Source organism: Lycium barbarum, chromosome 8, assembly GCF_019175385.1.
Source record: "Lycium barbarum isolate Lr01 chromosome 8, ASM1917538v2, whole genome shotgun sequence".
Taxonomy (NCBI): Eukaryota; Viridiplantae; Streptophyta; class Magnoliopsida; order Solanales; family Solanaceae; genus Lycium; species Lycium barbarum.
Genome location: NC_083344.1, coordinates 122,270,343 through 122,285,696, shown reverse-complemented (window position 1 = coordinate 122,285,696; position 15,354 = coordinate 122,270,343). Strand labels below are relative to the sequence as shown.

The 15,354-nt window shown below is 34.3% G+C and overlaps 1 protein-coding gene across 3 annotated transcripts; it reads right to left on the bottom strand.

Moving 5' to 3' along the window:
- On the bottom strand, positions 1-12,988 carry LOC132607041 (amino acid transporter AVT1D-like). 3 transcript variants are annotated; one of them, XM_060320831.1, is made up of 12 exons: positions 12,810-12,988; positions 4,578-4,787; positions 3,067-3,335; positions 2,051-2,265; positions 1,945-1,968; positions 1,679-1,859; positions 1,373-1,592; positions 1,125-1,260; positions 860-1,025; positions 719-762; positions 559-621; positions 1-455 (listed from the first exon to the last, which is right to left on the bottom strand). In XM_060320831.1, exons 2-12 carry the CDS (start codon positions 4,772-4,774, stop codon positions 372-374), a joined length of 1,599 nt encoding a protein of 532 aa, XP_060176814.1. In that variant the 5' UTR covers positions 4,775-4,787; positions 12,810-12,988; the 3' UTR covers positions 1-371. The 3 variants fall into 3 exon arrangements, with proteins under 3 accessions (XP_060176814.1, XP_060176812.1, XP_060176813.1); XM_060320829.1 differs by having other exon boundaries at positions 4,578-4,776; XM_060320830.1 differs by lacking the exon at positions 12,810-12,988 and having other exon boundaries at positions 4,578-5,011.
- Between the last annotated feature and the right edge of the window lie 2,366 nt (positions 12,989-15,354).

The window sequence follows — 15,354 nt, the reverse complement described above, 5'->3', positions numbered from 1 at the left end:
TCAATAACAATTTGCTTGTCTAGTTATCTGCTAAATCATGAGGTAACAATGTGATTAACTACTCTTACAATGATTAGTTACAATAAAAAGGGCTTGAAAAACAACAGAAGAGTCACAAAGCAAATATAATCCCCCGCTAATTGTAACTTTTTCATCATCGCTCGAAAGATTCTACAAATTTGGTACTCTGGTTTTTCTATTTCACTTTTGACATTTGAATTTTGATCTATGCTTTTTGACCAATGCTACACTGTGCATAGTGTACAAGAAACCAACTCTTGCAACTACTATTTTGAATCACAAGAGAGATTTCAAGAAATGACAGATCTATTTACTCTATCAATATCAAGACCATGCCTTCCGTCTTCAAACTAGGCCATGCTTGTGAGTGCAGAATATGTTCCAATAACAGCAGAAACCAGTCCCACCACTATGATGAAACTGCAAGCTCCAAGCTATAATACAAAAAGAAAGAAACAAAAGAAAAATAAATTAAATATTAGCATATATAAGGTGAAATTTCTCTAGGAAAAAAAAAGATGAAACAAAAAATTAAACCTGAAATCGCGTGATTCGATCCTTGCTTAGTTTAATGTAGCATGCACAAGGAAGGATTAAAGACTGAAAAAATGAAGCAAATGAAAAATTCATGTTATGTTACTTTGGCTAATTAGCTTGATATTTGAAGTAACATGAGACAACTTTGTTGCTAACTTACCACAAGCATTACTAGTGAAGATCCAATCAATGACATTACAGAACCTGCATTGAAGTTTCAAAAAGAAAGATCTTAGTGGTAAACTTGATCACTAATTTATTAGTCATTCTATAAATTGCAATATTAGAAGAAAATACTTACCAAAATATGGAACTGACAATGAAATGGCCAGTGTTGAAAACACCAAAAGTGTTCTGATGAGTATGGATACACCATAAGTTCTAAGCTGCGGTGAAGGTAAGAATTCTTCGATGCCAAAAGCTACTGGAGTAATTGTTATCGCGTATTTTGTTAAAGGGGTTACGACCTGCAAAAAAACATATTTTTTATTTAGATTTTCAATGATCATCCAACAAGAAACAGCGGGAAGAAAATCAATCTTTTATGAGAAAAGTATTATTCTTACCACTGTCCAAGCTGCAACTTTTGAAGTAACAAGTTTTGCTGGCAAATTCAAAGTGAACTGTGGATTTGTGTTTTCACCAAACATTAAAAAGCCACAAACTGCTACTCCGAGGTACGAAAAGAAGGCAATTGAGAAGCTGAGTCAATATGAGCCAACACAAGTTAAATATTTAAACCTTCAATTTGCAGATGTACATTTTTTTAAACAACAATGTATTCTATATTTCAGTGCATAATTCATGTAATTACCTTATAAAAAGAACAGAAGGAAATCTTGAAGGCTCTTTCATCGATGAGTAGATATTTGGGAAAACTGAATGGCTGCCATAGCAAAAACTATATAGACCAATCGTGACGGGCAATTTTGCAATGTTTAAAGCTGTTCCACTTGGATGAAATCCGACATCATTGATCACCCCGACCCATAACAAGCAAATCACCACGAGAATCAATGCAATCACTCCACCGGCTGAGTCACAAGCATCAAAATTCAATACTAATCGAACATCTATGAACTAATTCAAGACATTTTGAGGAAAAGTCAATGATCGATACCTGAAATGACAGACAGCAAACTGAGATTTCTAAGCCAAACCGTTGGAAGTATGACAAGGGTTGAAATGATTGCACACATTTGATAAGAATCCAGATGAATTCCAGCAAATTCCATGTGACTATTTGGGAATAGGGCGCCGAGGTTGTCGCTCATCATAATCAAATATTCTATGCAAGACGACTGAAAAGAAGAATAAATAATTTCAAATTATAGGAAACATGTAGCGGTACTAGAATGAAGCAGAGAGCGAGAATTAGACACTTACATATAGTTCCGCGTATAAAGCTATCTGCATTTATTGAAAAATCCAACGTTAGTAACTAAACAAAAATCTTGTTTTACATATTGGAAAATCATTAGTTCATACTCACAGCTATAAATATTCGACCGAGCAATCCAAAGGCAGCTTGTCCGATATCTGGATAGGTTTCAATACCAGGAGAACTTTCTAAACATTTTTTCAACAGAATTCCAGTATAGAAAGTAATGACTCCAAAAAGAAGCAGTAGAAAAAGGCTACACCATCCTCCTTCTTTGATTGCGTAAGGAGTAGAAAGGATCCCTATGCCACAGAGCGCATTTACCGCTGCATTGAAAAATCAATCCACATTAAAACAAAGAAACAGAATAGAGATGAGACGTTTAAGTACTTGGAAACAGATTTGGCAAGAAAAAAGAAACAGAACATTAGTCGGGTACCAATCTAGTAATATTTTAACCAAATAACTGCACTTTCAGGAGAAACATAGATAAACCTTCAGAAATTTTCCCCATAGAGCAATAGTACATGACAAATATAGCTCCAGGATGTACAAATGCTTGAACTACAAGCGGATGCCTATTGGCTACAGATTATCTGCTAAATGTTGTAATACATGTAGCAGAAGGCAGTTTTATTATCCAAACTTTTCTTGTACGCTATCAAAGAAGTTCTAGCATGATTTTCAACTCCTACACATGGTAAAATAATGCAACAGAAAATGGATACTCTCTAGACTCAAATGTCACAGTGACAAAATTGCGGGACAAAAATAGACCACTTCAATAGTAGAACTATTGAAGTGTCCAACTATCTAATTTAAAAGCTTAAGCAGTTAGAGAGCACACGTTTATTTAATTGATTATGTCTTCAACATGACCCTTCACGTGCGAGCCTGATTCTTTTTCATAGGCTAAGCACTCAGAAATTCTTTATTGATAATAGGTGGTGGTGAGGCTCGAACCAAAGAACTCTGTCAGCTCTGATAACATTCAATATGTGAGCATCTCATCTAAAAGCTTAAGCTATTAGAGAGAGCACACTTTAATTTTATTTACTTAATTATGTCTTCAACAAGAACAATAAGCCCTCAATATATAAAGCGATGAGATAACATATGTGTCTTACCATTAAGAACTGATTGAGTATATGAACACTGCTCTGATGGTGGCAATTCGGGTGCTGAATATAGTGCTGAAGAAACTATAGATAACTTTGAAGGATTCAAAGTTGGAACTTCTTCCTTGTCTAAGCTTTGAGAAGAAATGAGAGGTTTACAAAGGGAATGTTGAGGTGTTGGATTCTGAGACCTCATGTATGCTGAACTCAACAATGAGCTTCCCTTTAAAAAGCTCAGTGAAGGAGGTGTCACACCTGTGAACATGTCCATTGACTTCCTACGTATTCAACAAAAGATTAATTCAGTCTTCATTTGGATGAAAAAAGTTAGATAATATTTCAAGTAAATTCACAATTAGTGTATATGTAAGGAAGATTTTTAACCTCCTATATAGATTCATTTGATCAAAAGATATACGCATAGCGAAAACTGGAAAACAAACGAAACAAATGCATATAGGCATGACTATGAATGGCAAAGTGAAACAGAGAAAACAGATTAACAGAGTAATTGTTGTATTCTCTAATACTAAAATGTTATTGTTTTGTTTTATTAACCAGTACAAAAGCTAGGATATACAAGTTTGTTCACTAATTCATTAACAAATTGGCAATTTATACTTCTCCTAAAAATAATACTCCTGCAGAAGTGTATATTTTAGAAAATTCAAATAAAACTCATGAAGATATGGAAAACTGAAATTTTCGATAATCCCGGCCCAGCCATTCCTACCTTAATCATCTGCTATTACTAAGTTCAATTAAATGTATTATTATTAACCTCCAGAAAATAATGATTGCCTTAATACCACACATACATCTGTCTTTCTCATCATAGCTAATTGAAATTCAAATAATGAATTTCAAAACTATAGATAAATAGCTAAAAGTACACTATCTAATTTCAAGACACTATTCATCTACTCCGTAATTCCTCCTATCTGTGCCGGAGTAAAGACTCTCACTAAGGGATTCAAAATATAAATCAGTAAATGCACGCAGAATCTAAGGGGATTTAACATCTACCATATATAACATAAAAAATAATTTAAAATTTGTATACACATTGTAAGTTTTAAGCTCTCTAATGAAAAACATAGCTCCATGAGCAAAAGCTCCTGTCATGATGAATCCTGTGATATATTGGTGGTGAATATATAATGCAGCTTGAGTAGTAAAGTCTTGAGCTATGAATGCATAAGCAGGTAAAGAGTACATGCGTTGAGCAACCGAAGAAGTAATAACCCCTAAAGAAGCTAGAGCAAGGCCTAATTGAAAATGAAACTCCGCCCACACCTCCGCTACCTATAAAACGTCCGCTATGCCAATGCTTAGCGGACTTCATCGACTGCTAGCCTGGTCGTTTAGTTTACATGCATGATAACAACAACAACAACATACTCAATGTTGAGGTCTGAGGAGGTTAGAATATAACCCGAACTCATGTGCATGAAAAAAATAAACGAAAAAACGAAAAATAGAGAATTTACAAAAGAAGAAAAACAATCCAAAAATAATACCTATAACTTTGAGGCCAAGTAGGAGAATCATGAGCTCCAAGAAAAGGTGCCTGTGGAGAATGACTGGTGAAATCAGATCCAGTATCATCATCATCATCATCTCCATCAATGGTATCATGTGCCTCATTCTCTTCATCATCTGTTTCAATTTGTAACACCCTGTCTGCTCCAAATTCTTCATCTAGCCTCATCCCCATATCTGATATAAATCTTTAATATTCTTGTTATTCTATATATTCAATCATGCAAAAAAAAAAAGAAGATTCTTTTCTATCTAATGTGTTATAAAGAATAGAACAAAGGAGGAATCACACATGGACTCAAATTAGGAGAAAAAGAAAAGTGAGAGAATTAAGAAAAAGGAGATTGAGATATGAGAGTTGTGTTTGGTTTCTGTTTCTTTGAGAATGAAACGAAAAAAAGAAGAAAAAAATTAAGTTTGAGATTTGATTAACGACAACAGCTGTTTGTTCCTTTTTATTAAAGGTTAGTCTTTGTACTAGGTTACGGCACAGGTAACTTATTAATGACAAACCTATTTTGGGAATACTAATAATTAGGATATGATTATCAAAACAGAATTCCCTAATCAAGCATGATAAGGAATATCCTTTAAATGGGAAAATATAAGCTTTTGAGGCTACTCACCCTTAATTAGAGGTCTCGGGTTTGAGCTCTGTGAATGGAAAAATCCTTAGTAGGGAGCACTTTCCCCTAAATGGGGTCCTATGCGACGTGAATCCGGATATAGTCGGGCTCCAATGTGGGTACCGGACACTGAATGAAAAAAAAAAAAAAAAACTTTTTGTGCGTGAATTAATATATTGATTATTTGCTCCTTGCACCTCAACTAGTTGTACGGGATACTTGTCATCTCTTACCAGCATAGGTAACTGTAACTCTGTCCACCAAGGCTAAGACAGAAGAGAAGAAATCACTAGTGTTTTTTTTATCGATTTGAACCTAAGACTTAATGAGTATCAACCCATTTCATTGAACACTAGGCCATAGCCTTGAATGCTCAATTTATATTTTGTCTCGTTCCCATTTTAGATTTATTATTCTTTCAAATTTAGATTACATATTACTATCTTTTATGATATTTTGGTTTCTTCTCTCATGATGACATTTTGGTTTCTTCTTTTTTCATGATGACATATATTTTTTTATTTTTTATTCTTTCAAATCTCAGATCCTCCATTCTTCTCTCTCCTCTCTCTCCTCTCTCTCCTCTTCCCTTCACCATTAGATCTGAGATTTAGATCAGATTAGATCTGATATCTGATATTTCAGATCCTTTTCCGGCCACTATCACATTCAGGTAATACCGGCGACCAGGTAACGCCGACGACTTTTCCGGCTACATTTACTTTGCTTTCGCTTTTTCCTTTTTCTTCTCCTCTTCTTCTTCTCTTCTACTTTTTTCCCTTTTTATCTGCCGGATAGCCGCTGCTCAGTCGCCAGCGAATTTTTCCGGCAACTTTTCTGGTTTTTTCGCTGTGAACAGTACCCCGACGTGAACAGTACTCCGCGTGAACAGTACCCCGACGTGAACAGTATTTCCCGGCGGCGAATAGGTTCATTTCGACTGGAGTTGGTACCTCCGGTTCTCATATCTATGCTTTGTTCATACATTTGTAGCTACATTTGCTGACTTTAGACCTTTGACTAATTTATTAGTTCAAACGCGTTTTCGTGGCTTTGGATATTGATGGTAGACTAGGGTCATGTTCTCGTTCAGGGACGGGGACGAGGGTTAGGAGGAGTAAGTGGGTTAAAGGAGCATCTAGACTGAGAGTAGGTTCTTGGAACATTGGGACGTTAACGGGAAAGTCCATAGAGCTAGTTAAGACCCTTAAGAGGAGGAAGATTAATATAGCTTGTGTCCAAGAGACCAAATGGGTAGGACCTAAAGCTAAGGAGGTAGACGGGTATAAGCTTTGGTTCTCTGGTAGATCGAAGTATAGGAATGGGGTAGGCATTTTAGTAGATAGTGATTTAAGGGATCAGGTGGTGGAGGTTAGGAGAGTCAACGATAGGATGATGTCGATTAAGGTGATCGTTGAAGGGACCACTTTGAACATTATTAGTGCTTATGCGCCGCAAGCGGGCTTACGCGAGGAGGAGAAGAGGCGCTTTTGGGAGGATTTGGATTTTGTTAGTGGGAGGCATACCGCCTACTGAGAAACTTTTCGTGGGAGGGGATTTCAATGGGCACATCGGGTCTATTTCGGGAGGTTATGATGATGTGCATGGAGGCTTTGGCTTCGGGGACAGAAATGGAGGAGGAGTTTCACTTTTGGATTTCGCAAGAGCTTTTGGGTTGGTGATAGCCAATTCGAGTTTTCCAAAGAAGGAAGAGCACTTGGTAACCTTCCGTAGTTCGGCGGCTAAGACTCAGATAGATTTTTTACTTCTTAGGAAGGATGATAAAGGTTTGTGTAAAGATTGTAAGGTCATTCCGAGGGACAACCTTACAACCCGACATAAGCTCTTGGTGATGGATTTAGGGATTAAGATGACGAGGAAGAAGAGGGTCGGGGATGATCGACCTAGGATCAGATGGGGGAGTTTGACCACGGCTAGTGCCCTGGAGATGGAAGAGAAATTGAAGGATATGGGGGCCTGGGATAGTAGTGGGGATGCGACCAGTATGTGGGATAGGACGGCTAGTTGTATTAGGGTTGTAGCAAGGGAAGTGTTGGGAGTCTTGACAGGTAGTCGTGGTCGGCATCGAGGGGACTGGTGGTGGAATGGAGAAGTGCAAGGGAAGGTGGAAGCAAAGAAGATGGCGTATGCGAAGCTGATAGAAAGCAAGGATGAGGTGGAGATGTGGACGAATAGGGAACTTTATAAGATAGCGAGGAAGGAGGCGAAGTCGGGTGTTTCGACGGCAAAAACGGCAGCTTTTGAACGCCTCTATGCTGAACTAGAAGAGAAAGGCGGGGATAGGAAATTGTTCAGGCTAGCCAGGGTGCGGGAGAGAAGGGCGCGCGATGTGGATCAAGTGAAGTGCATTAAAGATGAGCATGGAAAAGTATTGGTAGAGGAGACTCTCATTAAACAGAGATGGCAGTCATATTTTCACAAACTCTTGAATGAAGAAGGGGAGAGAGACATCGTGTTGGGAGATTTGGAGCATACAGGGAGGCGTCACGATTTTGGGTATTGCAGGAGTATTAAGGTTGAGGAGGTTAAGGGTGTTGTCCGTAGGATGCGCAGGGGAAGAGCGACCGGACCTGACGAGATCCCTGGGGAATTTTGGAAGAGCGCGAGCTCGGCAGGTTTGGAGTGGCTGACTAGGTTGTTTAATGTCATCTTTAAGACGGCAACGATGCCCGAAGAATGGAGGTCGAGCGTAATGATCCCTCTATACAAAAACAAGGGGGATGTCCAGAGTTGCGAAAACTATAGAGGTATCAAGCTACTAAGCCATACTATGAAAGTGTGGGAAAGAGTGGTGGAGATGAGGGTGAGGAGAGGCGTGTCTATTTCAGAGAACCAGTTCGGATTTATGCCGGGACGCTCAACTACAGAAGCCATTCATCTTGTGAGGAGACTGGTGGAGCAGTATAGGGAGAGGAAGAGGGACTTGCATATGGTATTCATCGACCTAGAAAAGGCTTACGATAAAGTTCCAAGAGAAATCCTATGGAGATGTTTGGAGGCTAAAGGTGTACCTGTAGCATACATTAGGGTGATCAAGGACATGTATGAGGAAGCCAAAACTAGAGTAAGGACAGTAGGAGGGGACTCAGAGCACTTTCCAGTTGTGATGGGGTTGCATCAAGGATCAGCTCTTAGTCCGTTTTTATTTGCCTTGGTGATGGATAGATTGACGCGACAAATTCAAGGTGAGGTGCCATGGTGTATGCTTTTCGCGGACGACATAGTCCTGATCGATGAGACTCGTAGCGGAGTTAACGCTAAGCTGGAGGATTGGAGACATACCTTGGAGTCTAAAGGATTTAAGCTGAGTAGGACCAAGACAGAGTACTTAGAGTGTAAGTTCAGTGAGACACCCCAGGAGGTTGGCGTGGAAGTTAGGCTTGGTGCTCAGGCCATCCAAAAGAAAAGTAGTTTCAAGTACCTTGGGTCTATCATGCAAGGCAGCGGGGAGATTGACGATGATGTCACACATCGTATTGGGGTAGGGTGGATGAAATGGAGGCTAGCTTCAGGAGTGCTATGTGACAAGAAGGTGCCACCACAACTGAAGGGCAAGTTCTACAGAGTGGTGGTTAGACCGGCTATGTTGTATGGGGCGGAGTGTTGGCCAGTTAAGATATCTCACGTTCAAAAGATGAAAGTTGCCGAGATGAGAATGTTGAGATGGATGTATGGGCACACTAGGAGCGACAGGATTAGAAATGAGGCTATTCGGGATAAGGTGGGAGTGGCCTCGGTGGAAGACAAGATGCGGGAAATGCGACTGAGATGGTTTGGGCATGTGAAGAGGAGAGACATAGATGCCCCAGTGCGGAGGTGTGAGAGGTTAGCCATGGATGGTTTCAGAAGAGGTAGGGGTAGGCCAAAGAAATATTGGGGAGAGGTGATTAGACAGGACATGACGCAGTTACAGCTTACCGAGGACATGACCTTAGATAGGAAGGTGTGGAGGACCCACATTAGGGTAGAAGGCTAGTATATAAGTCTCGTTATCTTTCCTTATTAGTAGGCGCATTAGCGCATTATAATTTCTTGTGCTTTGATTTATGTTATTATTTGCTACTTTCTGTACTTTGATTACTCTATTTTATCTGTGCCGCTTTCGTGATTTGCATTTCCATATCGCTTTGAATTCCTTGATTATCCTGTTTTACTGTGTCGCTTGCATTATTTCATTGCAATATCGTTTTAAATCTTTTAACCTTATCTGACCCCCTTTTTATGCTTCTATTGAGCCGAGGGTCTCTCGGAAACAACCATCCTACCTTGGTAGGAGTAAGGTCTGCGTACATTATACCCTCCTCAGACCCCAAGATGTGGGATTTCACTGGGCTGTTGTTGTTGTTGTTGTTGTTGTATATATTTTTTTATTTTTTATGATGATACTCCTATTTTGGTTTCTCATTTTAGTACATTCTAGTCAATTTGTGTTCTTTCCTTTCTAACCATTCATCGTGAGAAGGATTCTTAAAGTTAAAAACAAATTAATTTGTTAAATTCACAAATAAATGCACAAAATAAATAGTCCAATCGATTCCTTACTTGTCCACATTATTAAATGTATTTTGTCCCAAATTACTTGTGTCAATTTATAAAATCAAGATAGAATTAATTAAATCTTTCCTATCTTGCCTCCGGAGCCAAAATGGAATATTTTTACAGCAATTAGACCAAAATAGGCTATCTTTTTTTTTTTATACCCAAATGGGTATTTCGTTGATCATTCAACGAAATACCCCAGTTACTGTTCATAGCAGCAACTCTTTTTTTTTTTAATTTTTTTTTGCATTTCGTGGAACAATCCACGAAATAGCTTTTTTTTTTTTTTTTTTTTTTTTTGCATTTCGTGGAACAATCCACGAAATAGCTTTTTTTTTTTTTTAATTTCGTGAAAAAAATGATTTTTTTTTTTTACATATCATGACACAATCCACAAAATAGATGTTTTTTTATTTTATTTCGTGAATAAAAAAAGAAATAGGAAATTATAATTTTTTTTCGTTTTTGCATTTCGTGTATTAAAAAACGAAATAGGATAAATTTTTTTCTAATTTCGTTCGTATAAAAAGGAAATTGGAAAATATATATATATATATATATATATATGTATATATATATTATTTCGTGTATTAATGAAGGAAATTGATTTGTTTTTTTATTTTTTTTGCATTTCGTAATCTAATGAACGAAATAGGTTTTTTTTTTTTTGTATTTAGTGAATAAAAAAACGAAATAGGAAATTATATACACATATATATATATATATATATTGCATTTCGAGTATTAAAAAACGAAATAGGAAAATAATTTTATTTTCATTTCGTTTATATAAAAATGAAATAGGAATATATATATATATATATATATATATATATATATATATATATATATTTCATTCATGTACCAATGAAATATTTCGTGGATTGTTCCACGAAATGCAAAATAAAAAATAAAAAAAAAACATATTTCGTGGATTGTTCCACGAAATGCAAAAAAAAAAAAACAGTTTTATTTATATTAACGAAACTGTTTTATTTTTTAATTTAAAACTGTTTTTTTTTTTATTTTTTATTTTGCATTTCGTGGAACAATCCACGAAATATAAAAAAAAACAGTTTTTTTTATATATTTTTGAAATTGATCTTATATATATATATATATATATATATATATATTCCAAATTGATTAAAAGCCATTTTTTAATTTTTTTAAAATATATTTTTCAAAAAACTTAGTGTTTAAGTGTAAGGTTATTTTAGTCAACTTTATATATCGAGAAAATTAGTCAGCTTTATTTTCAAAAATTGAAACCGTAGAAGTGAAATTGACATTCACAGATACATTATCCCTGGATTTTTACGTTGAAATCTATTGCGTATCATCATCTTATAAGTAAATAAAACTGAAAATTTCATGCCAATTTGGGGAAAAATTGAAATTGAATGTGATAAAAGGCGTTTTTTTAAAAATCGGCTCGGCCAAACCGCCTTATGGCTGTTTGTGTGCATAGATCTCGGAAAAATACCCAAAATCAAAAAAACAATCGCGTAAATCGGACGTCCGAGCGCAAAGTTATGACCATCTAAAGTTTGACGACTTTACAACTAGTTTTTCTCCCTATATTTTTTAGAATTATATTTATATTTAAAATAAAGTTATGTCTTGACTTTACAACTATTTTTTTTTTCGTTTATTAAAAAACGAAATAAGATTTTTTTTATTTCGTGAATATATAAATGTTTTTATAAATGAAACACAAATATATATATATATATATTCATCCTATTTCATTGGTACATGAATGAAATATATATATATATATATTCCTATTTTTTATTTTCCTATTTCGTTTTTTAATACACGAAATGCAAAATATATATATATATATATGTATATAATTTCCTATTTCGTTTTTTTATTCACTAAATACAAAAAAAAAAAAAACCTATTTCGTTCATTAGATTACGAAATGCAAAAAAAATAAAAAAACAAATCAATTTCCTTCATTAATACACGAAATAATATATATATATATTTTCCAATTTCCTTTTTATACGAACGAAATTAGAAAAAAATTTATACTATTTCGTTTTTTAATACACGAAATGCAAAAACAAAAAAAAAAATTATAATTTCCTATTTCTTTTTTTATTCACGAAATAAAATAAAAAAACATCTATTTCGTGGATTGTGTCATGATATGTAAAAAAAAAATCATTTTTTTCACGAAATTAAAAAAAAAAAAAAAAAAAGCTATTTCGTGGAACAATCCACGAAATAGCAAAAAAAAAAAAAAAAAAAAAAAAAAAAGAGTTGCTGCTATGAACAGTAACTGGGGTATTTCGTTGAATGATCAACGAAATACCCATTTGGGTATAAAAAAAAAAAGACAGCCTATTTTGGTCTAATTGCTGTAAAAATATGCTATTTTGGCTCCGGACTCTTTGATATTAAGTGTTTTTGAAACTAATCAATATTGATTACAGTGTAAATTATTAAAAAAATAAGGGTAAAATAGTAAAAATACACTTTTTATTTATGTTTTTTGTAATGAATAGTAAACACCATTTAATTAAGTCTGAATGGGAAGAGAGGGGATTGCCCCTAGTGAGCAAAAATGGTCGGAGCTCCTAGGATGGGTAAAGAAATAGTTGAAGGGTTTGAATTCGTGAAACTTCTAAAAGAAGTGATTACTCTGTTTCAATTTATGTGAATTTTTTCTGAATATGAGGGTTAAATTTATAATTTTGATCTTAAATTTTAACATATATTTTTCAAGCTGATAAAAATAAAATTTATATATATATGTATAGAAATTACATAAAAAAAATACTATAAGTCATGATTATAATTCAAATAAGTAGAAAAATGTAAGAACAACGAGCTCGTAGACTCCTCAAACAATAATAAATTCACAAAAATTGAAATGGAGGGAGTATAACATTATGCTATTACTATTAGCTTAGCGTCATTTTAAAAGACACACAGTACAAAAGAACGTCATACATAATAATATGAATTAAGATAAAGAAATTGAAAGAGATTAAGATAGAATTTAAGCACCTTGATTAGAGTTTTATGTACGGTAATCACTGACGACAAACACAGCCAAGCTCCTGCTTGTAGATTGGGATTTGCATGTGATTTTCTGGTTCGAGTTACCTATTTTAACGGATAACCAATCTCATATATATCCTCAAGAGAATTAGTCACCACACATTCAAACTCGTGAACATATTGGTTTGTAAATAGGGTTTTAAATCATATTCAATTACACTGCAAATAATATTACATTATTATACTTTTAACATGTTCCAATAAGTTAGTTATGTCTTTTTTTGTTTAGGTTAATTATTTTATTATTATGGACAATTACTTATAATTATCTTTTTTAAGTAATTAATCATGTAAATGTTATTTTCAGAAGCCACCTTTGGGGTGAAAAAAAGACGTTGATAACATTTTAAACACTTTATATGGGAACATGGGTGACATGACTTTAGCGGAAATTTGGAAGCATGCATTAGCTGTTTTTCCACTATAAAATTATTGAAGCTTGAAGGAAATAAGGTTATGAGTTTCTAGTAATGCATGACAGTTTGAAAAATTGAATTTTATGAATTTAAATTTAAGATTTTACTTTACTATAATTTATTTGATTTATTGAATCTTAAATTTAAATCTATGATTTATACCGATTTACTGCAATTTTTATTTTTAATATTTTTATATATGATTTAAATTAAGACTACTAAATTCTGATAAACCCGTATCTATTACCTCTTCCTCCCCGATAAGAGGGCCTACTAAGCATCAAGTAACATGCGATGTGGATATTCTCATAATTATGAACTTACAAATATTCGGTGTGTCAGTTTGTCCTATTAGTACAGTGCAATTTGAATTGTTGATAATTAATTCGAAAAGTTGGAGTACAAACTTAAATTATTTTAGATTTGATATTTGCTAATTCCTTTAATTTATATGTAAATAGAATGTAGTTAAAATAATATTGAATTAGATTTTTTACATTTCTATTTAGAGTAAGTTTTGCACTATAATTATAAATAGGAATGCTGCACCTGATGATTTTTATGTCAATTAATATAACATGTCGGATCACGGATGCATGATATGCCAATTTAAGCATTAGAACAAGTGTAAAACTAAAATCAACTCGTTCAAAATGTTGCATCAACTTTTATGTTATATTACTTGTTCAAATCAACTCAATAAGAAACTTGTAAAAAGAATTGAACAGAAAAAATGGTTTTAAATTGAGGATATAAGTACTTTACTGTACAAGAATCGTTCTATAATAACGTAATTGTATAGTGAAAGATTAATGACATTTTTTTATATAAAAAGCAGCAAAAAGTGGTCTCGAGTTGTGTGCCTCACGACTAAATTTTGGCTAAAAACAAATGTTTTAACCTCCTCACTATTCTGCAGTTATAGTGCTTAATTTTGCTTTCTCGTTTTACTTGTAAAGTCAAGTGTAATACTAGCTTTTTCTTGTACATATAACAACTCAATGACCCTTTTTTTTGTCCTTTTTTGAAAACTTATTCTCTGAATAAAATTAAATTTTTTAATCTTTTTAATGATACAATTTTAAAAATTTATTACATTAAGACTAAAATATCCTTTATACCATATATACGATCCTTATAAATGGCGTCAAACTTTGCAAAAGTGTGCAACGAAGATTCATGCATATAAGTTAGAAGTTTCTCACGTAAGTACATTTTTTTGTGCGGATTGCCCTTCAAAGTCACTGGTCTTTAATTTTTGTCCTTTGCCTAATATCATGAGGTTTGAGTTTGAATCCCGGCTCAGTAAAAAAAAAAAAGAATTCGCAAGGCAGAATTTCGTAGTAAAACTAAGCCTATTCGGGAAAAAGTTAGGCTTTAAGGCAGAGTTTTGCAAATTCCACCTGAGTAAAACTTTTTTTTTTTTTTTTGTCTTAAGGCAGAGTTTTGCCTTCAGGCATAAGGTAAGGTAGAGTTTTGCCTTATGCCTGAAAGCAAAACTCTGTCTTAAGTAAAATTTGCAGTCAAAAACTCTATATGAAAAGGTAGAGTTTCCAGTCAAACTCTACCTCATTTTGAGGCAAAACTCTGCCTTGCGAATCCAAACTCTACCTTGCGATTTTTTTTTTTAATTTTTAATTGAGCGGGAGTTCGAACCCAAAACCAAGGGGTTTTTAGCAAAAAACAAAAACTAAAGACCACCAATTTGAGGGTAAAAATTAAAGACGACCCCCGAATAAGGGAATCGTGCAAATTACTAATAACTATACTCATTTAACTCGAGAAGAATTAAGCAAGAGCAAAGAGGAAACAAACAGTTTTTAAGGATTGTCACCATCTCTAATGATATTTGGTTTTTGCACTTGTCTAATATTGTGTCGGAGAAATAAAAGTGTATCTTAGAAGGAAGCATCCTCATTGATTAAGAATAACTTTTCTTTTCACTTTATAATGAATCATTCTTTATTAGGCTTGTAAAGAGCTAGTAAAAGAGAGTGACTTACGCATGTTAGAAATTGGCTCGAAAGCAAAAGATGTGGATATCCTTCCCCTGCACACAAGATATACGTCGAAAA